General features: G+C 43.0%; 1 protein-coding gene across 1 annotated transcript in view; it reads left to right on the top strand.

The window, feature by feature from the left end:
* PLXNA2 (plexin A2) overlaps positions 1–26,810 on the top strand; it is a 408,755-nt gene that overhangs the window by 369,093 nt on the left and 12,852 nt on the right. Inside the window, exons 23-26 of the mRNA XM_075335732.1 lie at positions 13,733–13,799; positions 15,189–15,335; positions 15,677–15,836; positions 16,511–16,614. Coding sequence (XP_075191847.1) covers positions 13,733–13,799; positions 15,189–15,335; positions 15,677–15,836; positions 16,511–16,614 — 478 coding nt within the window. The remainder of the gene's footprint in view (positions 1–13,732; positions 13,800–15,188; positions 15,336–15,676; positions 15,837–16,510; positions 16,615–26,810) is intronic.

The following is a 26,810-nucleotide window of genomic DNA, read 5'->3' as shown; positions in this document are numbered from 1 at the left end:
TACTTTGTAGCACCACCTTTTGCTGCGATTACAGCTGCAAGTCGCTTGGGATATGTCTCTATCAGTGTTGCACATCGAGAGACTGAAATTCTTGCCCATTTTTTCTTTGCAAACCGCTCGAGCTGAGTGAGATTGGATGGAGAGCGTTTGTGAACAGCAGTTTTCAGCTCTTTCCACAGATTCTCGATTGGATTCAAGTCTGGACTTTGACTTGGCCATTCTAACACCTGGATACGTTTATTTGTGAACCATTCCATTGTAGATTTTGCTTTATGTTTTGGATCATTGTCTTGTTGAAAGACAAATCTCTGTCCCAGTCTTTTGAAGACTCCAACAGGTTTTCTTCAAGAATGGTCCTGTATTTGGCTCCCTCCATCTTCCCATCAATTTTAACCATCTTCCCTGTCCCTGCTTAAGAAAAGCAGGCCCAAACCATGATGCTTCCACCACCATGTTTGACAGTGGGGATGGTGTGTTCAGGGTGATGAGCTGTGTTGCTTTTACGCCAAACATATTGTTTGGCATTGTGCCCAAATAGTTCGATTTTGGTTTCATCTGACCAGAGCACCTTTTTCCACATGTTTGGTATGTCTCCCAGGTGGCTTGTGGCAAACTTTAAACAACACTTTTTATGGATATCTTTAAGAAATGGGTTTCTTCCCTTCACTCTTCCATAAAGGCCAAATTTGTGCAGTGTACGACTGATTGTTGTATATGGATAGACTCTCCCACCTCAGCTGTAGATCTCTGCAGTTCATCCAGAGTGATCATGGGCCTCTTGGCTGCATCTCTGATCAGTCTTCTCCTTGTTTGAGATTAAATTTTTGAGGGACAGCCGGGTCTTGGTAGATTTGATCAATATGATCGCTTGCACAGTGCTTCTTGGGATGTTTAAAGATGTGGGAATCTTTTTGTAACCAAATCCGGCTTTAAACTTCTTCACAACAGTATCATGGACCTGCCTGTTGTCTTCCTTGGTCTTCATGATGCTATCCGCGCTTTAAACAGGACACTGAGACTATCACTGAGCAAGTGCATTTATACGGAGACTAGATTACACACAGGTGGATTATATTTATTATCATCATCAGTCATTTAGGATAACATTGGATTATTCAGAGATCCTCAATGAACTTCTGGAGTGAGTTTGCTGCACTGAAAGTAAAGGGGATGAATAATATTGCACGTCCCAATTTTCAGTTTATTTTATTTTTTTTACAAAAGTTTAAAATAAGCAATACATTTCGTTCAACTTCACAATTGTGTCCCACTTGTTGTTGATTCTTCACCATAATATTAAAATTTCAAGGGGGCCAAATACTTTCGCAATAACCCATCCTGTGGATAGGAGATAACTTGTTTTCACAGGACAATCCCGTTAAAGACGTGGCTGTAGAATACCTCCCTCACTTTCAGTGTAGTGTTGGCTTCAGATGGACTTTTCTACATTTGTAACTTTCCTCCAGATAACCTGCAATAACAGACTGTCAAGGATAAATGATATAGCAGAGTGGTTGTATAAAGTAGACAGAGGGTTAGAATTTGGCATGATTATCAAACCATCCCTGCCATCGCTCCTGATCATACTGTCATTGTGGTGCCCTTGGTCAGGTGATGCAGTGACAGCTCCGTCAAGTAGATGCTGATAGTATGAGTCAGCTGAGGATCAGCCTGTGACAAGCATTGTGAGCCTCTCAGAGGTCAGGACCACAGGCTGCGTACAATTGTAAGACATCTAAGCCCGTCACTGGCAGGGAAATAGCAATCGCAGGTAAACAGTTGGTATGCATTATTACCAAGGATAAGTGGGTCAGGATGCCTATGCTCTACTTGTTTTGTATGTTACGCACACTGCCCCAGTCTGAACAGGTAGGTTATTAGCGTCTCAAATTGACTTTATAAGCAGCCGAATGCTTCACAGCAAGAATGCAATCTTGACAAAAGCTTCCTCCGCTCTCGGTAATACTTATTGTACCGCTTTCATGTTCTCATTTAAATTTTTACAATTAAAGTGCCAATGATAACCTCTTGGCATCGCTCCAGCTTTTGACAGTGATGTGCAGATAACATGGCTTTCAGAGCGACTCCTGCTTGGCTACTGATTATGCATTTCCAGCGTCATACCTCCCATCATTTCAAGTGGCCAAAGAGGCACACTTAGCAGATTAGCATAAGCAGACATTTCTGCCAGCAGTTCTAGACTGGCGTATAAAAGCCGGCCCACAGATAATGCGGCATTAGGCATTCATTATATCGCTAATGTTTCTCCAGTACAGGGCCCTGAACTGCGTACTGATTATCCAGGCAAGTCCATGTCAAACCTAGCCCTGCTACATGCGTATGTAAAACACATGACCTTAACATTATCATGGGAGATGCATAACAGTGATTTACATTAACCATTTACACCACATTCTCCATTATCAATGGTTACATGATAAAGCTGTAGAGCAGCCTCTTTATCAGGACATATCTGCACCATTATCATGGCTGCTCTCTGCCATCTCCTGGAAAACATGTCTTTACATCTGGCCCCACTAGACACTATATTTAAGATATATACTTTATAAACTATATATCCAAGGAGTTTAGATATTTAAACTTAATACATCATAGAAATTGTTTGGCAAATGAAGAATGAAGGTATCCTCCTACTATATATTTATTCTATATGGGCTCCCTGATAAAATAGCCCAGCATTCTTATTAGCCCCTAGGATGTAGCGATTTGGCCATATATTGCAGTTGGTTCCCTGTTGGGAGATGAAGGCTCAAGAAAACGGCTTACGGTGAGATAAAGTGGAAAGGCAGTCGCAACACCCCATGCAGCAGTACAGATTGCAATGCAAAATTACCACTAGAAATGCCATTGTTTAGAGGGACGTAGAAATGCTTTGGAGGACAATGAAGGTTGTGTGGTCGAAAGTGAAGCACTTTTTTCTTTTATGTCTTGATAACATGTGGAGTACAGCTAAGACTTGTACGCGCTAATGATGCAGTAATCCTTGGATTAACCTCAAATCTGTAGAAACTATACTTTGTATACAGAGATAAAGAAGGAGATATTTTCCATGTTTTCTATACATTATAATTCTATTTAGTAGCAGAGATAATATTCTGCATGGTTTGAGAGATACATATATACAGCAGGTGAAATAGGTAATGAACTCGTCACCAATTTTCTAAGTAATTATATTTCTAAAGGAGCTATTCACATGAAATTCTCACCATCAAATATCAGTAATAACCCATCCAATCCATACAGGCAAAGAAATCAAACTATAGATCTCCATAAGTGAAGTTATGTGTAATAATGAGAAATGACTCAGGGAAAAAGGGCTGAACACATTAAAGGGAACCTGTCAGCAGAAATTTCGACTAAAACCTAACAGATTCCCCCTCTGCAGCTCCTGGGCTGCATTCTAGAAAGGTCCCTGTTATTATAGTGCCCCCTTTCTGACCCAAAAAAAGAGTTTATATCGAGGTACCTTTTTGGCTTCTGATTCTCTAAATGTGTCACGGGGGCGGGCTGCCTGATGGCCGTTATTCTGCCCCCTGTTCCTGTATGCCGCCCCCATCGCCGATTTCTATACTTCTGGACGCCGCCCACTGCTCCAGCCATCCCCGCGCATGCCCAGTGCTCATCTCTCGTGGATGAGCACTGTGCCCAGTGTCACCGGTGGTGACGTGCGCGCAGGGTTTAGATTATGGGCGGTGCTGTGATGTTAATTACCAAGCAACCGCCCATAATCGCGGGACCGCGCATTCCCCCTCGGCCTGCTTCTTTCTGCGCAAGCGCGCTGCAGCTGAACTCCTCCTGATCGGTGTAGTCACTGCTCCGCGCTCCTCCCATCTATTTCCTGCCTCAGGGCAAGATGGGAAGGAGGTGACGTGAGTTCAGCTGCAGCGCGCTTGCGCAGAAAGCAGGCCGAGGGGGAATGCGCGGTCCCGCGATTATGGGCGGTTGCTTGGTAATTAACATCACAGCACCGCCCATAATCTAAACCCTGCGTGCACGTCACCAGCGGTGACGCTGGGCACAGTGCTCATCCACGAGAGATGAGCACTGGGCATGCGCGGGGATGGCTGGAGCAGTGGGCGGCGTCCAGAAGTATAGAAATCGGCGATGGGGGCGGCATACAGGAACAGGGGGCAGAATAACGGCCATCAGGCAGCCCGCCCCCGTGACACATTTAGAGATTCCGAAGCCAAAAAGGTACCTCGATATAAACTCTTTTTTTGGGTCAGAAAGGGGGCACTATAATAACAGGGACCTTTCTAGAATGCAGCCCAGGAGCTGCAGAGGGGGAATCTGTTAGGTTTTAGTCGAAATTTCTGCTGACAGGTTCCCTTTAAGAAAAGAGGTGTGAAAAGTCATGACACCAACGTAAATCTATCAGTGATTAGAAAGTAATCATATCACTTACTGAAAAATTATATCAGCTGGTTCAACTGATGGCTAACAAAAAGGTGTCACATTACCAAGATGCAACAAAAAAAACATCTCTTGATGGGTAAAATAAATGAGCTGTCTCATGGTTCCCGTGGGCACTGTTGGGGTCATAATACAGAAGTGGAAAGAACATAATTTCACCATACATCGGACACGACCAGGTACTCCTCGCAATAATTGAGACAGACAAGTGAAAATAATTATCAGAAGCGTTGTGCAAGAGCCAATGATCACCTGTGGAGAGCTGCAGAAAGACTTAGGCCGGCTTTGCACACTACGACATCGCAGGTGCGATGTCGGTGGGGTCAAATCGAAAGTGACGCACATCCGGCGTCACTTGCGATGTCGTAGTGTGTAAAACCTTTTTGATACGATGAACGAGCGCAAAAGCGTCGTTATCGTATCATTGGTGTAGTCTCCGACATTTCCATAATGCCGGTGCAGCGACAGGTACGATGTTGTTTCTCGTTCCTGCGGCAGCACACATTGCTGTGTTTAAAGCCGCAGGAGCGAGGAACATCTCCTTACCTGCGTCCTGGCTGCTATGAGAAGGATGGAGGTGGGCGGGATGTTTACATCCTGCTCATCTCCGCCCCTCCGTTGCTGTTGGCCGCCTGTCATGTGACGTCGCTGTGACGCCGCACGGCCTGCCCCCTTAAGAAGGAGGCGGTTTGCCGGCCAGAGCGTCGTCGCAGGACAGGTGAGTGCATGTGAAGCTGCCGTAGCGATAATGTTCACTACGGCAGCTATCACAAGATATCGCACGTACGACGGGGGCGGAGACTATCGCACTCAACATCGCAGCATCGGCATGCGATGTCGTAATGTGCAAAGCCGGCCTTAGAATCAGTAGGTACAATTGTTTCAAGAAATGTACCTACTGTTTTTCAGCATACAGCACTGGCAGTCTTAGGGCTACTTTGCACACTACGAAATCGCAAGCCGATGCTTGCAATGCCAAGCGCGATAGTCCCCGCCCCCGTCGCACATATGATATTGTGTTATAGCTGCCGTGGCAAACATTATCGCTACAGCAGCTTCACACGGACTTACCTTCCCTGCGACGTCGCTCTGGCCGGCGAATTGCCTCCTTACTAAGGGGGGGGGGTCGTGCGGCGTCACAGCGACGTCACACGGCAGGCGGCCAATAGAAGCAGAGAGGCGGAGATGAGCGGGACGTAAACATCCCGCCCACCTCCTTCCTTCCGCATAGCCAGCGTGAGCCACAGGACGCAGGTAGGAGATGTTCCTCGCTCCTCCGGCTTCACACACAGCAATGTGTGCTGCCGCAGGAACGAGGAACAACATCGTAACATCGGTCCTTCCGAAATTATGGAAATGACCGACACTACACCGATGATACGATTTCAACGCTTTTGCGCTCGTTAATCGTATCCAAAACGATTTACACACTCCGATATCGACAGCGACGCCGGATGTGCGTCACTTTCGATTTGACCCCACCGACATCGCAGCTGCGATGTCGTAGTGTGCAAAGTACCCCTTAGGCTATGTTCACACTTCCGTTGTTTTGCATCAGTCACAATCAGTTGTGTGACTGATGCAACGGATACGTTGCAGATAGTGGCACAACTGATGTGACTGATGCTGCAATCATGCAATCATTTTTTTTTTTACTCTGTAATCAGCGGCCGGCTTTTGTGAACGATCAGCTGATCACTCTGAAAAGCCGGCTGCCAGCGCTGATCGCTATCAAAAGCCGGGTGATCCGCTGATCGCTCTCAAAAGCCGGCCGGGCGATCAGCTGATTGCTCACAGAAGCTGGCCGCCGGGCGATCAGCTGATCACTTCCAAAAGCCAGCCGCCGGGCGATGAGCTGATCGTTCCTGCCGCTGGAACTGAATTTACAGTCCATCGTGGTTTTTTACTCACAGTAAAACCGATCCGCAGCACACAAAAAATGTTACATGCTGTGTTCCTACCGCCTGACGGTCAGTCAGTAAACAACTGATCGTCACACTGCGGATGTAACATAGGGCCAACAGTCACAATTCGTCGCTAATAGAAGTCTATGGGGGAAAAACAGATTCCTGCAAAATATTTTGCAGGATACCATAATTCCTCAAGGCGACGTGACTGATGCAAAACAATGGAAGTGTGAACATAGCCTTACTGTAATTGAAGGAAAGCCAAATGGACAAATGTACCAAGACATTCATAATAAAAATCTGCTGCTGTATACCAGGATGATGACGGTAAAACGAGGGTGGACATTTCAGCAAGACAGTGATCCCAAGCACACAGCTAAGGAAACTCTCAGTTGCTTTCAGAAAAAGAAAATAAAGCTACCGTATTAGAATGTCGCAGCCAATCACTGATCTGAATCCAATAGAAAATTTACGGAAGGACCTAAACCTTACAGTTCGTAGAGGGATCCCAATGTATTGTTACCTCTCTATAAATCACTTGTAAATCCACATCCATAATATGAGATCTAGTTTTGGGCTGCACATTTTAAAAAGGACATTCAGAAGTTAGAGTCAGTTCAAAGGCGGATAACTAGATCATTGCAAGGAATGGAAGGCCTCCCATATGATCCATATGATGAGAGGTTGAAAAAGTTGGATTTGTTTAGCTTAGAAAAACAAACATCTCAAAAGAGATCTTATTTATATGTATAAATACATGTGTGGTCAATACAGAGGACTGGCACATGACTTATTCCTTTCTAAGGACCAGGGGACATTCACTGTGAGTGGAAAAAAAGTGATTCCGGCAGCTAAATAGGAAAGGGTTCTTTACAGTTAGAGCAGTCAGACTGTGGAATGCCCTACCACAAGAGGTAGTAATTGCATATACTATAACAACTTTGAAAAAAGTCTGGATGATTTCCTCAGTGCACACAACATTGTCGATTAGGCTAATGCCGGTGTCACACGGTACGACATATCGGGCGATATGTCGTCTGAGTCACGTTGTTAGTGACGCATATCCGGCATCATCAGAGATATCGTACCGTGTGACACCTCCGAACGACTGTGAACGAGCAAAAATACTCACCTTATCGTTGCTCGTTGACACGTCGTTCATTTTCAAAATGACGGTCCTCCTTCTGTGTTCCGGTTGTTCATCGTTCCCGAGGCAGCACTCGTCGCTCCGTGTGACACCTCGGGAACGACGAACACAGCTTACCTGTGCCCCGCCAGCAAAGCGGAAGGAAGAAGGTGGGCGGGATGTTACGTCCCGCTCATCTCCGCCCCTCCGCTTCTATTGGCCGGCTGCCGTGTGACGTCGCTGTGACGCCGAACGTTCCTCCCCCTTCAGGAAGAGGATGTCGCCGCCCACAGCGACGTCGCCCGGGAGGTAAGTGCGTGTGACAGGGGGTTAACAACTCTGTGCGCCACGGGCAACTAATTGCCCATGACGCACAAACAACGGGGGCGGGTAGATCGTCCTGTGTGACGCCGGCATAAGGCCACACGGGTATTTAGCATCTGATGCAAGAGCATCGGATGCGTTATGCTACTAACCCCCAGCTAGAGTATAAGCCAAGTGTCATTATCCTGTGATGCAATCCTGCCATCGGAACATAGCTGCGGAGGAGGGGGACGGACTAATCTTCCCATCTCCTCCATTATCAGCTGATGCGATTATCGCACTGCACTCCGGTGTAATGCAAGTGTAGTGCGATGTTTCTTCATAGACTTGTATGGGTGCGAGAGAAAATGAATCGGATTCCACCTGCAGCATGCTGCGATTATTTTCTCGGTCCAATTAGGGCTGAGATAAAATTGCACATGTGTGCGACCCCATAGAGTAACATTGGCCCTAGAGGATTGCGATTTTTTTTATTGCATTCCATTTGCCCGCCATGTGTCCTAGCCATTATAAATGATTTAGTGACAAAAGGTATAATTGGAGGAGGAAGGTTGAACTAGATGGACCTAGGTCTTTTTTCAACCTATGTAACTATGAGCCCACGGAACCTTCAGGATTTGAAGAGTGTGAAAGAATGGGTCAAAATCACATCTGAGCAATGCTTTGGACTAATTTCTTCATACAAGACAGGATATGACATAAAGCTGCCGCCATCAACAAAGGCTTTTGTAAGTTAATTTATGGACATACATTGTTTGATTTCTTTGACTCTGTAAATTGGATGGGTTGTTACCGACATCTGGTGAGAAGTTCATGTCAATAGCACCTTTGAACTATATTTACTTAGACAATTGGTGACATGTTTAATAATTATTACACCCACTATATATATATATATATATAGGTAGATAGATACACACAAATCAAAGAATACAGCAGCGCACTGTAAGCGCTAAGAAATATACAAATATTGAATATGTGAATTGTAAACTGCATGGCTGCAACATAGAAAATACCTATAAAATGTTGGTACTTAGCTTACAAATTGTCCAACTCGTGGGTGTCCACTAGCCACAGCAAGGTGTACCTTTCTCTGAGAGGATCCATAGCTATCAGATATGTTTATTCTGGGCCAAAAGTTTACAAATTTAAGCTGTGGTCAGACGACCGTAGATTTTCTCATGCTAGAGAATCGGGGAAATTATGCTGATGACACTCTGATCTGAGTTTGATAAGTGTCAGCATAGTGTGATCTCTGAGAGAATCGGATCACACTGTCAGGAGAAGGAGGAGAACACAATTTCTCTCTCTTCTCCATACTATGAGACCACAGAAATCGCACTGTCCTTGGATGCTATCCGAGTGCAGTCTGATATTTTGCATGCACCCATACACTTAAATGGGTGCGCGCTGTCCATTATATGCTGCCAATCTTAGCATGCTGCTCCTTTTTTTCCAAATCAGCATGATAAGAAAACACTGATGGGCACTGACCCATAGAATAGCACTGGTCCGAGTTATAGCCTATAACACAACAGTGAGCACTCGTCTGTGTTATACCCTTATGTGAGCATGCCCTTAAAGTGAAGGTAGGATACAGTGCTAATTAAAAACAGCCATAGGGCTCCGTCAGACGATCGTATAATACAGACGTATGCTGTCAGCACACCGACCAGTGTAGTTCAATAGGGCTGATCACCCATTCAAGCCTATGTGATTCCATACCGATCAATTACGTAGCATCCAATTTTTACAGATACGTTGCCATTATTATATTAAAATTAACCAGCACCTCCCAACAGAATGATGCTAATGTGAACATGGCAAACTACTGTGACTGTATGATATCCAAAGAGATGCATGCAGACATTGAATATGTGACATTTACACTGCATTACCGCAATACAGAGTACTAATATACACACACGCAGCATCCTGTGCACACTATCCCCATGACAGTGGTTCTGGAAAGCTCTCATTTACATGTCTCTAGGAACAGTACATTTGGTTTGGTTTATGGCACACAGGCTTCGGTTCTTGCTAACTTACATGGTGGCCATTTTTAATTGGGCCACCTTTGCCCCACAGTCGTGTAAAGGTTTGCCCTTAGGCACAGGTTTCAGTTCCAAATACAACAAGTGTGGTTCTGTGCACAGGAAATTGCCGTAGATTCTCGCGTGTCCGCTAACACAGAAACTGTCCCACAAGACACAATAATGGAATCCTTGTTAATTTCCCCTGGGGATTGTGGGAGAGAGGAGAAAGGAGGGGGTGTCTGTGCTTCCACTGCCAGCTCGTAATATTAGTTCATCACTCTTACTGAGAAGGCTAAAAATAGGCCTGAATGAGGAATATTAACCCTCCAGCCGCACGGTCATTCGTTCTGCCCATGAGTAACCCTTTCACAACCAGCCGCACACAATGAAGCATTAATAACGTAGACACTCTCCTTGCAGAAATTCAGTAATGGGGCATATGAAAGCATTTATCAGTGCCTGGATGTGTTTGTAGAGGACAGTGGCTGAACTGTCGGCCAGATTCACTACTAACATAAATGAGTCAGGTTAGTCAATGTTCGCAGCTACAGGATCCCCGAGGCTTATTCTATGCTACTTTAGAGAAGCCCAAATCTTAAGCAAATAATTTCCATCCTCTCTGCCATTAATAAGAGCTGTTCCCATTGACGTCTCAGGTTGTGGGGGAAATAAAGAGATAGATTAACCCTGTTATGACCAGAGGGATTCACACTACATCAATACAGAGACTCAAACAGCGCCGCCCCCCTGAGGCCTCGCGGCAAGGACACATCCATTATTTTTGGGAAACGGTAAATATTAATGTGGAGCAGGAAAGATCAGCCGTGGCCTGAGGGAGAATACACAGTGAAGGGAGAGAGAGATAGAATAAAAATCCAGAGTCGTATTCCGGCAATTTAATTACATGCTTGGTTGTTTCAAAATGAAATTTGTTTGGTGACGGGATACAGAGGCAGACAGTTTTCTTGAGTAAGGTGGTGGGGTGAAGTCTGTGGAGGATTGGGGAAAGATGGGGTGAGGGGCTGCTGACGACGGTGTGCGTGATCAGAGGAAATAAGCAGCGCAGGGTTAGAAAGGCAAAGCTAGTGACGAAAAACAAAATGCCACTTCCTAGGAACCATTTCTTATGTGTTGATACAATGTCGTTATTCCTTCTAATTAGGGTGGCCAGGTTCCTTTAACTTATGTGTTATGGAACAGCATGCAGTATTCATCCATTAGGTCAGATCCTATACAGTGGTCTAGGAAATGGAGCTTTATTAGAGGATAAATTGCACGCGTGTGCTTCTACTCGCTTATCCATTTTTTCTGCTTCCCCAAAACGCGTTGTAAAATATGAACCTGTGTTCTTCAACATGGGCAGAATCGCGTTTCTCATACTGAACTACTATTTTTGAGTCAAAGGCTGCCCTCCGGAGCTCTTCATGAGTTATTTACTCACATTTCTACATTAAACTTTCATTCCCCTGTACATCTAGTTTTCCCTCACCCAGTAAACAAACATATTTTTTCCTGAAGTTTGTATGGTATTTTATATAGAAGAGATATTACACTTTAGCGCCTATGTAGTGCGTGTGCCTATTATCAATTCCGATCACCTGTAACCATTTACGGTTGAAAGAGTTAATTTGCGTATACCACAGCAATAAATCTTGCACCTCTCCTCCCTTTTCAGTGGCTGAACGCTCTGTGGGGCGCGTTCCTTTTTCGTTAAGACGAGAAAAGAAATGTAATAATTACGGCTGCTGTGTCGGGAAGAATATAAAAAAGCAGAGATTTGTTGGAATAATCTCTGGGGTTTTGAAAATCACGCAGCTAAGGAAAAAAAATTACAGCCGCTTTTTGAAAGGCAGATTTGTTCTTCCTTTTGTGAAGCTTAACATGAAGTGTGAACGGCTTGCACAGGATTAACAACATGAGAAGAAGGACAAAGCCGACTTATTGTATGCATTGTAAGGCCCCTTCCCGGCACTGGGGGGAGCCTCAACCAGTTCCATTCATTTACACAGAATGGCGATCATCATGGAAGGGGAGACGCATGATGTTACGCTACCCCAAAATCTCAGTCATGGTACATTATTGATGATAGAAATAGTGTAAATCTCTTCCAGATCACTCTTCCCTTGATGTAAGGGATCTGATCACAATCATGTAAAGTAACATGTAACTTAAAGGGGCTGTCCAGCTTTAAGGTAGAATCTGCAGTCACCCTATGAATCTTCACAGCGTGCACTCTGTGGTAGGAGTGGAGGACACGTGACCACAAGTATGTAATTTGCATACATACGGTCACATGTTGACTAGACATGCACAGTCTCGCTCAATACAATTGAATTCCACAAGCCAGGATAGGTCTAGTCGGAATGTGGTCAGAATTAGGTAAATTACCCACTCCCGACACTGAAGAATCCTCACAGTGCCCAGTGTTCACGTGTGCTCACATATAACCCTTTAAAGCAAATCTGTCACCAGGTTTATAAAATTACAAAATCTGACACCGGCATGATGTAGGGGCAGTGTCTCTATCACTTACAGGGCTACTTGCTGCAGTTTTTAATAAATCACAGTTTTCTGTGCTGCAGCTCTGCCAGTTTTCTAAATGCTGAGCTATGTGTAAACCCGTCCACACCACTAATTGGCAGCTGTTTGTGTACACTGTACATAGGCAACCAGTGGGAGGGCAGGGTTATATAGAGCATGAGGACTACATGGCACAAAGCAACTAGTCTTTTGGTGATAATCTCCTGCTGATAAAACATTGATTTTATGGATATAAGAAGCAGCCCAGTAAGTGACACATCGCTGGAATCAGGGTTGTCTCTGCCCCTACATCATACTCTCAGATTAAATAGCAAATACCTGTTGACAGATTACCTTTAAAAGTGGGCAGTGCTCATAGAAGCCTGCTATAGTAAGAGAAACCTTTCACATGTAGCCTTTCAAGAGAGGTATAACTATATGACTTCTATCACGACTTGATTAATAACCCATAGGATGATATCCTACATTGTATCTGTAGTGACACCAAACCAGTGATTTCTAACCCTGGTAAACCCCATTGTTATCCTGAAAATTGCTCCTATCACCGCTACACAAAAATCCCATGATAACACATCAGAGCCAGTGTGAATGCACACATATGCCTCAAACACTCAATATTTTGTTCATACCATGCCAGGCATGTCCAAATAAGTTGCAGATCAGCTTTTCAGAGGAAAACAGCATGGCCGTTCAGCATTTATGACGAGCAGCATGGTGGTATATACATGATCACAGTTGATCAAGTGGGCATTATTACATGGTGATAAGGCTTATTGCAGTCATCAGCAACCCTGGGAAGGTTGTGTGATGTAGATTTCCATCTTCAAGGAGAGAGTCTGGCATTGTTCTAATGCACTAATGAAATGTTAGGGGCTCTTAGATATTTTGCTCTTTACCTTGTAGTAGATACTGTATATCGTCCCTGGTGAAACCGTGCAATGGGTTTATTGTGTGTTATGCAGCAGTTACGGTATTACTTTGTATAGGCTGTCTACAATACTCTTTTGCTTTTGTCAGTGTGAAATCTGCTTATCTTAACTCAGCAGTACAATAAAGCTGTCAGCCTGTCAGTAACCCACCACCCACTAGTGATAAAGAGGCTGTTAGCTGTAAAACAAGATTTTTTTTCCTTTTTCATGTGCTTCTCTCCTCTTTAGCTTTTACATGCACATTACTAAACATTTTGCCAAAATCATATTACAAAAATAAGTCACTTATGAATGATGCCTTTTAAGATTTCGGCACCTTGCACTCATATACTGATGGCTTTCAAAGGTACCAGAAACAATAAATCTGGCATGTAGGGCGCTAGATGTGTGTTTGCGATAACAGCATATTGTAAACCTGTATTTTTTTCCCTCTAGGACAGAGTCTGTGGCAGAGAAGATGCTGACTAACTGGTTTGCTTTCCTCCTGCACAAATTCCTTAAGGTAAAACAATTAAAGTATCTCATTATGGAATGGCCTCACATTCCAGCTAGTATTTAATCAATGAACGGATTATTTCCCCTGCTAGAAAAGAATATCTTACGTACAGATACAGTACATGTGACATCATACATGACATCATCTGCTCAGATCATGTTTATGCTCCGCACAGGCATATTCCTTTTAATTTTTCGGCAATAGTTCAAGCATAGTCCAAAAAGTGAAAAAAAATTCTATGTCTGACCTCCTTACATAAGCATGCACTTTTTTGGAGTTCAAAATAGCATTACTTGCTATGCCGCTCCTCTCCAAAGAAAATATTTGCTTGACATATACTTTAATTTTTCATCATAGTCAATACTTTACGAAATTATGTTTTTTTAACTAATTTTTGGTGTTAGAAAAGAAAAAGAATACATTTAATGTTTAAAATTTATATTTCTAAGTTTAACACTAGAACTACTGAGGTAGTCATTTTGACTACTTTGCACCATGTATTTCTATATAGGTGTCACGAGTCCAGTAGTTCTAGTGTTAAACCCCCTGCAAAATTTAGACTAAAGCATTGAAATTACGCAGATCTGTATATATATTAACACTAAGCGTTGGCTCAAAATGCAATGTAAGCAGAATGGACGTCTGAATGTGGACTTGTGTTTCTGTGACTTCTTGTTACTAGTGATGGGCAAACCTGAACTGTAAAATTGGGCGTCCGTAACGAACAGCAGATGTTCGGGGTCACGGACCCAGACACAGACTTTTCAAGGTAGTCCGTGTTACAGTTCGGGTTCGGCCGACCAGATAATAAAAAAAGAAAGAAACAAAAGGGTTAAAGCAAGAGAAAATACTTACCGAGCCTCCCACCCGGCTGTAACACTTCTTCTGGGTCCGCTCTTCAGTCCTCATACATATTCACTGCTTTCCCCACCTAATCACAGGCGTTGTTAGAGAGGGTGGGAGCGTGGTCTATCGGCAGCCAATCAGAGCCGCCAGTTGGGTGGGGAAAGCAGTGAATATGCATGAGGACTGATGAGCGGACCCTGAAGTGGCATTACAGCCACGCAAGAGACTCGGTAAGTATATTCTCCTGATTTAACCCTTTTATTTTACAGGTAATGTTTGGGTCCCCATAGGCTCATATGGGGTTCAGCGTCCAGGCAGGCGTTCGGGTTCAAGTCCGGTCCCGAAGCGGACTTTTTTTTTTTTTAAAGTCCGGCCGGACTCGCCAGACCTGAACATCTGCGGGTTTTCTCACCTCTACTTGTTACTGTTAGCTGATATTTTTTTTTTTACAAAAAAGCTAGGAATGAGTGCACAAATACTCAGTTGTACGATTTTTATGATTTTATCTATCACTGGTGGTATATTAATCATTTATTTTTTTTTCTTTAGGAATGTGCAGGGGAGCCCCTCTTTATGTTACATTGTGCCATTAAGCAGCAGATGGAAAAAGGGCCTATAGATTCAATCACTGGAGAAGCCCGTTATTCATTGAGTGAAGATAAGCTGATTCGACAGCAGATCGAGTACAAAACACTGGTCAGTATTACAAGTGTCCACAAGGGGGAGTCGTTCCATTACATAAAGCAGTGCACTGCTGCCCTCTGTTGGCAGATGTCACAAATTAACATTCATTTTACAATCACACTCAGCAGATTTGTTGTAGAAATTACCGCAGCTATAAACCCCTTCTATACATGGGGTACTTTCTGTAACAGGTGCATGAATTTCTGCAAATCCTATTAAGATGACTAAGACAGTGACACAAGCGCCTGGAAAATATCTGGTACATGTGAATATATCCTATAAATGCCTCCTGGTCACTCGGGTCTAGTGATATTTCCAGTTGGGTTAATCATTTATTCATTGTTTCCTTGCAGATCCTGAACTGTGTAAACCCCGACAATGAAAACAGTCCAGAGATACCAGTAAAGGCCTTAAATTGTGACACTATCACTCAGGTGAAGGAAAAGATCTTGGATGCAGTATACAAGAACGTGCCGTATTCTCAGAGGCCGAGAGCCGTGGACATGGACTTAGGTATGCTCCACAGTGATTGCGTGTATTGTCACTTTACAAGGCACGCACATCACGGCCGATCATATCTTGTATGTTTAATATCTACAAAGAAAGTCGCAGATTTGCAGTTTACAATTCAGATCATAATGAAATTAAAAATTGGAAGAAATGTTACGCTAATTTCCGAATCCACAACAATTTCTAGATTTTCTTCTCTTCACATCAGTTATTGTGTCTGGCCAGTTTCACATATCAGTGGGACATCCATTTTTCTCACGGGGCCATAATGCAGATCAAAGAAGGCCATGTTTTTTATTGTTTTGTTTTTTTGTGGACATTTAGTCTGCAAAAAAACACAGATTTATTGCAATACATCTATGGTCTATAGCACTCGTAAGACCATGGCTCTCCTTAATCAGGTGCCATAGCCTCATGGAGATACATGATGCTCAAGGCAGGAGACCTGTGGCCAGGCCGTGCTTTGCGGTCCGTGCTCGGACATCTTAATGCACCCTTACATGTGAAAGAGCATTAGGGCGCATCAGTTCTTGTGCAGCCATGATTGGGGTTCAGCTGCTGTTGCATTTAATTAAATTGCCTCATCGTTAGTAGCTCCAATAACAAACAGACTTGTCAATCTTTCGATCATGCATAAGCCCATACTATAAACTATCTTTTGTGTGACCCTTACACAGAATGGAGACAAGGACGCATAGCAAGGGTTGTCCTACAAGATGAAGACATCACCACCAAGATAGAAGGAGACTGGAAAAGACTGAACACACTCATGCACTACCAGGTACTTTACCCACACGTGAATTCAGATTTGTATGATCCAGAGTAGTAGAGCAGTGGTTAGCAAGATGTGGCTCTGCAATCCAAGCACTTAGTTAGAATATGCTGGGAGTTGTAGTTCCAGCACTACACTAAACCCAGCTCTACACCACTTAAGAATGACCAGGTCAAGAGTGCAATCAAGAAGCAACTTCTAAGGTTTGTCATTGAGGGGAAAGAGTCTAGCAGTAGTGTCAACCTCTTTTATAGGGACCTATTAAACGCCCTAATTATCCGTACTGTGTGCGGCCGTTTACATTAATTGTACTTGAAATGTTAGCAATAAAGTTACATATCCTATTTTAGGGCCAATAAAATCTGTAACTTCTCTCTATAGTATGCTTTCTCTGGTGTTGTTACATAACTGCCTTACGCTTGTAGCATTTCATTGATGCCCTATGATGCATTATGTAGTGGTCCATCGGTAACTTCTAAACTTGTTTGCTACAATATGAACACTTTCTTCTTAGAATATGGAAATGCACACTCCTTTCTGCTTTAAACCTCTCGCCAGCTCTTCAGCTCATCTGGCACCACATTTTTGCATCCAGTTAATATGCACTGACTTTACTATCGAGATTAGATGATTAGACCAAATGGGAATGCTTATTATAAGAGATCCAGGTTCATCAAGATCAACCTATGGGGACCTGCTACAGGAAGACACTTTAGGAAAACACTGACAATGTTCCGCGGCTTATTATTTTTATATATATATATATATATATATATATATATATATATATGATAGTGGTGTTTTCCAAGTAGAACTGCCTTAAAGGGATGGTGCCGTCCAGAAAAGAAAAAAAATCAATAACTGAAAAATGTAAAGTATTGATGTTTTAATATTTTGTTTATATTAGTATTGGTTTTAATTGAGCAAAATATAAAAAAATTAAAAAGTTTGATATTTTCCACTCTTAAACACTAGGGGGAGAAGCTTCTGAAATCCTAATGTAGAGCTACTGTAGGACTAGCTTACATTACCACTACAGTAAAAGTGGGCAGAATCTGCTCTCCTGTGTGTGATGTCACACCTCCCCCTTCCAATCTAGGTGTTTCCAAAAGGATAAGGGAAGATGAATTTTAGGATCATAGTGCTGAGCCATTTTGTTGGTGACCACAAATGTCTAGTGTCACCAAGGAAGGCTGCATAGTGTTCCCCACATAGCGCCCTACACGCCCCGTACAAGCAATGCTCTGCCTCACGCCCGCTTGCAATGCTCTGCCACACACCAGCCCGCAATGCTCTGCCACACGCATGCCCGTTATGCTCTGCTGCACGCATGCTTGCAATGCTCTGCCACACGCACGCCCCACAATGCTCTGTTGCACGCACGCCCCCCCAACGCTCTGTCGCACACACACCCGTGTATACCACTTCTCGGTATACCGCACTCTGCTGAACTGAGGAGCGGAGGCCCGCGGTGAGCACACAAGAGCTGGGGGTGTGGTAGCGGGGATGGTAGCGGTGGCAGGGGGGAGAGTAGCAGCGGCGGCCCGGCGCCGGTACTCACACATCCCGAATGGGTGACAGAGGGAAAGTGCAGCACACAGCATACGCTGTGAAATTCCACAAAGATGGCGCTGATCTCCTCACTCTTCTGTGATCTGGACAGCCCAGGGGGCGTGTCCAGCTCACAGTAGGGAGCTCTTAATGTTACAGAATAGGGTTGGAGAGCGACAACTGTCTTCTATGCACAGGGGCTGCCGTATTTGAGGTGAGTAACAGTCGTTACACACAGCAAATACAAGATGGCAGCCCCCAGTGTTTCAGTAAAACTAGAATTAAATAAAAACTAAATAAACAGTGAATTTAATTTTGTATTAAAAATACTTGATGTCATAATCACTATTATTAATATAAAAATTTAAAAAACGCGACAGCCTTCCTTTAAGAATTATCAGGTCATTCCCTTTAGCTGCGTCTCAGCTTCTGTAGCCTGGAGCAGTTATAGAAGTTCCGGGAGACTAAACATATGCTCAGGAAGTCATTTTTGACATTGCAGTGCATAGATGTTAATTATTTTTTCATTTTTTTAGCACTTTTCCAGGCCAGTTTGTGGCAGATTCCACCTGAAGAAGACACCATGTGCACATAACATAATTCTTAAATGTTGATCTAGAGGAAGGCAAAAACTATATGAGGAATATGCTAATAACCTTGTGTTAAGGGAAACATTTATTTTGACTTGTCAGGGAATCAGACAAGTTGCTTGGCTCAAGGTCACAAAGATGTTACCCATACCTGTTGTATTACATATTTTTAAGAAAAGCATCCAGGACCTCCTTCAAATTTTTAAGTCAAACAACCATTACAAGATCATGTGATAGAGAGTTCCATAGTCTCACTGCTCTTACAGTAAAGAATCTGAGTCTGTGATTATGGTTAAACCTTCTTTCCTTTAGACATAGAGGATGCCCCTCGTCACCGTTGCAGGTCTAGATGTAACAAGATCATTAGGAAGATCTCTGTGCCATCCCTTCATATACAGTATTTCTACATTGTAATCAGATTGCCCCAGGCCTTCTCTTTTCCAGATAGAATAATCCCAAGTTCTATAACTTGTACTCATACTGCGAGCTTGTATTGTACAAAAAATTGTCCGGCAACCGTAAAACTGACCAAAAAGAAAATAGTCATTTTTAATGAGATACAAACGTAAATATGAATAGGCCTTTAACTCATCTGTCAGATGCTGTATATTAATTTCTCATCATGAATGTGAACACTTGACTTTCCGCTATTCATAATGTAATGCACTTCGGACATAATCTATAACGGACAGAGACCCAGAAAGTGCATTAATTCCTGCTGAAAGGGCACTCGAGTTAGACTTAATTCTGTTACAGACTTATTACTTTAAGTGAGGGATCAGCAAAATGCAGCATCATTGCCACTTAGCTGAGGTTTCACATCTCTACATTCAATACCCCATAAAATGAAATGATTTGTGTTCAATGTGATGGCTCTCTATTGGGGGATCCTGCCATTACTTCTAAAAGGATTGCTGGTGGGTGCTCTTGATTAGAATGACACATGATAGTTTTCTGTGAGAAATCTTTCCTCTAATGTATGATTTCGTAGCACAAAACATACTTTGACATAGCTTCAATCATAGATTGAAATCCATGTGGGGAATAAAACACATATAAAAACGATATTTAGTCCTCATGCACATGGTCCAACTACTGTTTTAAGAGCTAAACCAAAAATAAGCCCTAGCAGGATTTTTCATCATTTTTGGAATATGCTTAAAATATAAACCCTACTCCAAAAATAAGACCTAGTTGCAGTTCATCATACTAATAATATCTTGAAACAAGGCTTAGGTAGCCCTTTCAGTATATGTAACTTTTATTGCTGTACATTGCTCTGTTGTGCTGCTGTAAACCGTGGTAAATATATAGTGACATGTTGGCCCTTCCCCGCCCACCCCACTGTAGAGGTGTCAGTGATAGGGTCACCTGTTAATGCAAAACTAATATTCACCCCTTCCTCCGCCCACCCCTCTGTGCCGGCATCAGTGATTGGGTCACCTGTTAATGCAAAACTAATATTCACCCCTTCCTCCGCCCACCCCTCTGTGCCGGCATCAGTGATTGGGTCACCTGTTAATGTAAAATAAATATTCACCCCTTCCTCTGCCCACCCCTCTGTGCCGGCATCAGTGATTGGGTCACCTGTTAATGTAAAATAAATATTCACCCCTCCTCCGCCCACTCCTCTGTGCCGGCATCAGTGATTGAGTCACCTGTTAATGCAAAACTAATATTCACCCCTTCCTCCGCCCACCCCTCTGTGCCGGCATCAGTGCTTGGGTCGCTTGTTAATGGGTGGGCAGAGAAAGGGGTGAATAATAATTTTGCATTAAAGAGCGACTCAATCACTGACACTGGTACAGAGGGGTGGGCGAGGGAAGAGGTGAATATTCACTTTGCATTAAAGGTCAATCCAATCACTGATGCTGGCACAAAGAGGTGAGGGAAGGGTGTATATTCATTTTACACTAACAGGCAATTCAATCACTGACGCCGGCACAGAGGGATGGGAAGGGCAAGGCTATGTGCGCACTTTGCGTCAAGTTACTTGCAGTTGTAAACGTATCCTCTGGCAGAAATTGTCTTTGTCAAATTTGGTTTGGACCACAGAAACGCTAAAAATACGCATGCGTTTTTACCGCATTTTACCCGCGTTTTTTATGCTTTTTCATTGCTTAAAGTCAGATGCGTTTTCATTACAAATACATGACTAAAGTTTGAACATTCAAACACTAAAAAAAATCTAAAAAAATGAAAAAAAAAATCATGATTAAAATCATAAACAAAATAGCTAATTTTATTAAAATGATAACTGTGATCTAATATTTATGGCTAAAATAACGTTAAAATATTCTTTTTCATTAATTTAATTGTCGGACTATATGTGTGTGTGTGTGTGTAAAGGGACACATCATTACTTCAATTTAATGACAAAAACGCATGCGTTTATTTGGTCAAAAAAGCATGCTTTCTGCACCAAAAAAGCATGTAAAACGCTAGGATTTTGATAGTGTGTGTGTTTTGAAAGATCTCATTGGCTCCAATGTTAGCAAAACGCTGCCAAAATGGCAAAAACAATTGACATGCTGCTTCTTTAAACGCAGAGATTTTGATACATTTTCTGCACTTAAAACGCTGCGTTTTTACAAGCATTGTGCGCACAAGAAATCCCTATTTCCCATAGACTTTGCTTGAAAATCAAAACGCATGCATTTTTGCATTAAAACGCTGCGGAAACGCATGAAAAAACGCAAAGTGCGCACACAGCCTAAGGGTATATGTTCATTATGCATTAACGGGCAATTCAATCACTGACGCCAGCGCAGAGGGTTGGGTAGGGAAAAGATGTATATTCATTTTACTTTAACATGCAATACAGTCACTGAAACCGGAACAGAGGGATTGGTGAGGGAAGGGGGAGTATATTTTGTATTAAATGGATGACCCAATCACTGATGCCATTAAAAAATATAACACATCCCGTGAAAATAAGCTCTAGCATATCTTTTGGAACAGAAAAATAATATACAGTGCTGACCAAAAGTATTGGCACCCCTGCAATTCTGTCAGAGAATACTCAGTTTCTTCCTGAAAATGACTGCACTCACAAATTCTTTTGTATTATTATCTTCATTTAATTTGTCTTCAATGAAAAAAAAAAAAAAAAATGTCATAAAGCCAAATTGGATATAATTCCACACCAAACATAAAAAAGGGGGTGGACAAAAGTATTGGCACTGTTTGAAAAATCATGTGATGCTTCTCTAATTTGTGTAATTAACAGCACCTGTAACATACCTGTGGCACCTAACAGGTGTTGGCAATAACTAAATCGCACTTGCAGCCAGTTGACATGGATTAAAGTTGACTCAACCTCTGTCGTGTGTCCTTGTGTGTACCATATTGAGCATGGAGAAAAGAAAGAAGACCAAAGAACTGTCTGAGGACTTGAGAATCCAAATTGTGAGGAAGCATGAGCAATCTCAAGGCTACAAGTCCATCTCCAAAGACCTGAAAGTTCCTGTGTCTACGGTGCGCAGTGTCATCAAGAACTATAAAGCCCATGGCACTGTGGCTAACCTCCCTAGATGTGGAAGGAAAAGAAAAATTAAAGAGAGATTTCAACGCAAGATTGTGCAGATGGTGGATAAAGAACCTCGACTAACATCCAAACAAGTTCAAGCTGCCCTACAGTCCGAGGGTACAACAGTGTCAACCTGTACTATCTGTCGGCGTCTGAATGAAAAGGGACTGTATGGTAGGATACCCAGGAAGACCCCACTTCTTACCCCGAGACATAAAAAAGCAAGGCTGGAGTTTGCCAAAACTTACCTGAGAAAGCCTAAAACGTTTTGGAAGAATGTTCTCTGGTCAGATGAGACAAAAGTAGAGCTTTTTGGAAAAAGCCATCAACATAGAGTTTACAGGAAAAAAAAAAGAGGCATTCAAAGAAAAGAACACGGTCCCTACAGTCAAACATGGCGGAGGTTCCCTGATGTTTTGGGGTTGCTTTGCTGCCTCTGGCACTGGACTGCTTGACCGTGTGCATGGCATTATGAAGTCTGAAGACTACCAACAAATTTTACAGCATAATGTAGGGCCCAATGTTAGAAAGCTGGGTCTCCCTCAGAGGTCATGGGTCTTCCAGCAGTGACCCAAAACACACTTCAAAAAGCACTAGAAAATGGTTTGAGAGAAAGTACTGGAGACTACTAAAGTGGCCAGCAATGAGTCCAGACCTGAATCCCATAGAACACCTGTGGAGAGATTTCAAAATGGTAGTTTGGAGAAGGCACCCTTCAAATCTCAGGGACCTGGAGCAGTTTGTCAAAGAAGAATGGTCTAAAATTCCAGCAGAGCATTGTAAGAAACTCATTGATGGTTACCGGAAGCGGTTGTTCGCAGTTATTTTGGCTAAAGGTTGTGCAACCAAGTATTAGGCTAAGGGTGCCAATACTTTTGTCTGGCCTATTTTTGGAGTTTTGTGTGAAATGATCAATGATTTGATTTTTGTTTCATTCTCTTTTGTGTTTTTTCATTGCAAGCAAAATAAATGAAGATAATAATACCAAAGAATTTGTGATTGCAATCATTTTCAGGAAGAAACTGAGTATTATCTGACAGAATTGCAGCGGTGCCAATACTTTTGGCCAGCACTGTAAGACCATGTCTTATTTTTGGGTAAACACGGTATATACAGGAAGCTGTATGGAGGCGCATATAGCTGCGTTATAACTCATTACAGCTCCATACACCTCCATGGGCGCTATATTACGTCTAGTGATCATTGGCTGAGCCTTGTAGATGAGATACAAAAGTCTGAAATCTACACCCAAAGAGTTGAAACATAATAATACCTTAAGGCCACGTCAGACTAAGCAACATCGCTAGCAACATCGCTGCTAAGGAACAACTTTTGTGACGTAGCAGCGATGTTGCTAGTGATGTTGCTGTGTGTGACATCCAGCAACAACCTGGCCCCTGCTGTGAGGTCGTTGGTTGTTGCTGAATGTCCTGGACCCTTTTTTAGTTGTTGCTCTTCCGCTGTGAAGCACACATCGCTGTGTGACAGCGACAGAGCAACAACTAAATGTGCAGGCAGCAGGAGCCGGATTTTGCGGACGCTGGAAACCACAGTAAACATCGGGTAACCAAGAAGCCCTTACCTTGGTTACCCGATATTTACCTTTGTTACCAGCGTCCGCCACTCTCAGCTGCCAGTGCTGGCTCCCTGCTCTCTGCACACGTAGCCACAGTACACATCGGGTAATTAACCCGATGTGTACTGTGGCTATGTGTGCAGGCAGCAGGGAGCCGGCACTGGCAGTGTGAGAGCGGCGGACGCTGGTAACGAAGGTAAATATCGGGTAACCAAGGGAAGGGCTTCTTGGTTACCCAATGTTTACCGTGGTTACCAGCGTCCACAGAAGCCGGCTCCTGCTGCCTGCACACGTAGCAGAGTACACATTGGGTAATTAACCCGATGTGTACTGTGGCTAGGTGTGCAGGGAGCCAGCGCTAAGCGGTGTGTGCTGGTAACGAAGGTAAATATCGGGTTGGTTACCCGATATTTACCTTAGTTACCAAGCGCAGCATCGCTTCCACGCGGCGCTGGGGGCTGGTCACTGGTTGCTGGTGAGATCTGCCTGTGTTACAGCTCACCAGCAACCCGTGTAGCGACGCTCCAGCGATCCCTGCCAGGTCAGGTTGCTGGTGGGATCGCTGGAGCATCGCTTAGTGTGACATCTCACCAGCGACCTCCTAGCAACTTACCTGCGATCCCTATCATGTTGTATCGTTGTTGGGATCGCTGGTAAGTTGTTTAGTGTGACTGGGCCTTAACCTAAAGATCTAAAATCCCAGCTAAAGGTCATCTATAATGTATCTTCTCCTGTTTCTGGCAATTTTCTCTGTATCCTTACAACTGCAGTTAACTGATTTATTGCTGGCTGCTTGGTAGAGAAACCTGAAATGTTACACAGTGGTGGCCATTTTATCACCATCAAGGGCACTGTTAATTAGTCTAATGAAAACGTAATGACCAAGTGTCAGCAGTTCCCAATTTTTACAAAAAGCCCAGCATGAACCCTCCATTTTTCAATAGAAGGCCTATACTATACATTTTGGTTACATTAAGATCTTAAGATCTAGAAGACCATGTGAAGAGGATAAAACGAGAACCTTCATATAGGAGAATCTCGTTAGCACTAATATTCATCTACAGTTTGACTTTAGCCTAATTAATCCTCCGGATGTAATAAAGGGACAGGCAATTTAGGCTTGTGAAAGATGGCTTTATTGCTTGTCTTATCATAAATCACATTTTTATAAAGTTCATAAAACCGGTTAGAATAAAAAATGGTTTAATAAGTATGCTTTATGGTCCATAACATTATGATAGCTGCTTATTCTCTTTGTGCTCCAGCTTTAATTAAATCAGTGGCATTCTCCATCTTTAAAATGGGGCTGCAAATGAGAGAGGCTAAAAAGTGCTTAAAACTGTGGTTCTCACACACGATTAGTCGCTCACATGACATATCTCCTCTTGTTTGGATTCTGGGCTGGGTTATATGGAAACACTCCTAATACAAACATCACTTCATGTGAGGAAATGAGTCACATTATCTCACGACACAAGATCACTCACAGCAGCACTATTGTTTAGTAAAAAAATAACTCCGACTTGTATCGGAAACGACAACCAGAGAGACTTTCCAACAATAAAGGTTAAGATCATAGCACAAAGCATAAAAATGTTATTGAGTGAGGGTATGAACCCTGGTTAAACCACTTAATCTCTCACTGCTGACAGGCCTGGATGTACACATGGTGCCGCTTTACGACACATCCTATATTAGCTATTCGGTTATGATCTGCTTTCACTTATTCTCTGCTTATAAACCAGTATGATGCCATAAGGTTTACAGTAGATATTATTTAGCCATTGGTTTGAGTGCTGAAGAGGACCTTTCAACAGTTTAGCATATTAAACTGTTCACAATATGGAATAGTGGATGCAGAGCTGAATAAAACCTATTTTTTATTATTTTTTTAGCTTGTAAAGTGAAGAATCTAATTTACACCAAGACCATGGGTGTTAGCAGAGATTTGTTTCGGAGGGGCAGTTTCTTTTTCCCTAAAAGATGTTGGCAGATCATAAGCAGGAGGTATCATGAAGGGGGAAAAAGCACACACTCCCAGAGAAGGTCTGAACCGGCTTTCCCCTGTGAAACTGAATGACACACTGCTCTCCTAACTGATCTTACTGCTGACATCTACTGTACTTACAATCAGGAGAGGGGAGTGAAGAATACTTGTGTGTCATTACAAACACCTCTGCCATTGCAGCTCTCCTCCCATAGCACTGCTCTGCTTTACTCCCCCCACTGGCAGTGCTGTCGGATGAGAGCTTAGGGGCAGAGGTGTTTATAATGACACACAGAGCCTGGTTGCATAAATTTGAGGAACTCACAGCTGAAGTTAATGGGAGGTCAGATAAGTTCATTCAAGTGTGGGGATCTTGGATACTCTTCTTGGACACCCCACAATACCGAGAGCTGATTAGGGGTCATTGAAGGGAGACCCTTCCCTTGCCCCTCTGGATACTTCTTCAGACCACTAGGAATATATGGGGACCTAAATAACTTTTTCTTTGTATCTTTCCCTTCTGCTTCGGAATCACTTCTTCTTTTCCTTTCTCTGTCTCTATTCCTTTTTATGTGGCCAGTGTACTTCCCCCCTCCACCCTGGTTCCTACCCCTTATGGCAACGGTTAAGTGGGTTTATATCATTTTAGTATACAGTGGGCTGGTTATGGACCCACCTCATGTCACTTTCATTTGATAGGTATTTGTCACATTACCTGTTACTCTCAATACCATGTGTTTTATATTCGGCATAGATGTCGTTGTCAGTATAACCCGAACATTCTGTGCTAATCCTCTGATATTTTTACTTTCCTTGTTGTTTTGCGTGATGAAACTTAAAATTAATAAAATCAGATTCAACTGACACACTGCTTCATTGTACTCCCCTCCCCTGATTGTAACCTGGTAATGAAATCAGAGAGAACAGCAGGGCTATGTGTCATTACACAGCTCACAGGAAAATACCTGTTCT

This window comes from Anomaloglossus baeobatrachus, chromosome 2 (assembly GCF_048569485.1).
Source record: "Anomaloglossus baeobatrachus isolate aAnoBae1 chromosome 2, aAnoBae1.hap1, whole genome shotgun sequence".
Lineage (NCBI taxonomy): Eukaryota > Metazoa > Chordata > Amphibia > Anura > Aromobatidae > Anomaloglossus > Anomaloglossus baeobatrachus.
The sequence above is the reverse complement of the archived record's forward strand: the minus strand, read 5'-3'. Positions and strand labels throughout refer to the sequence as shown.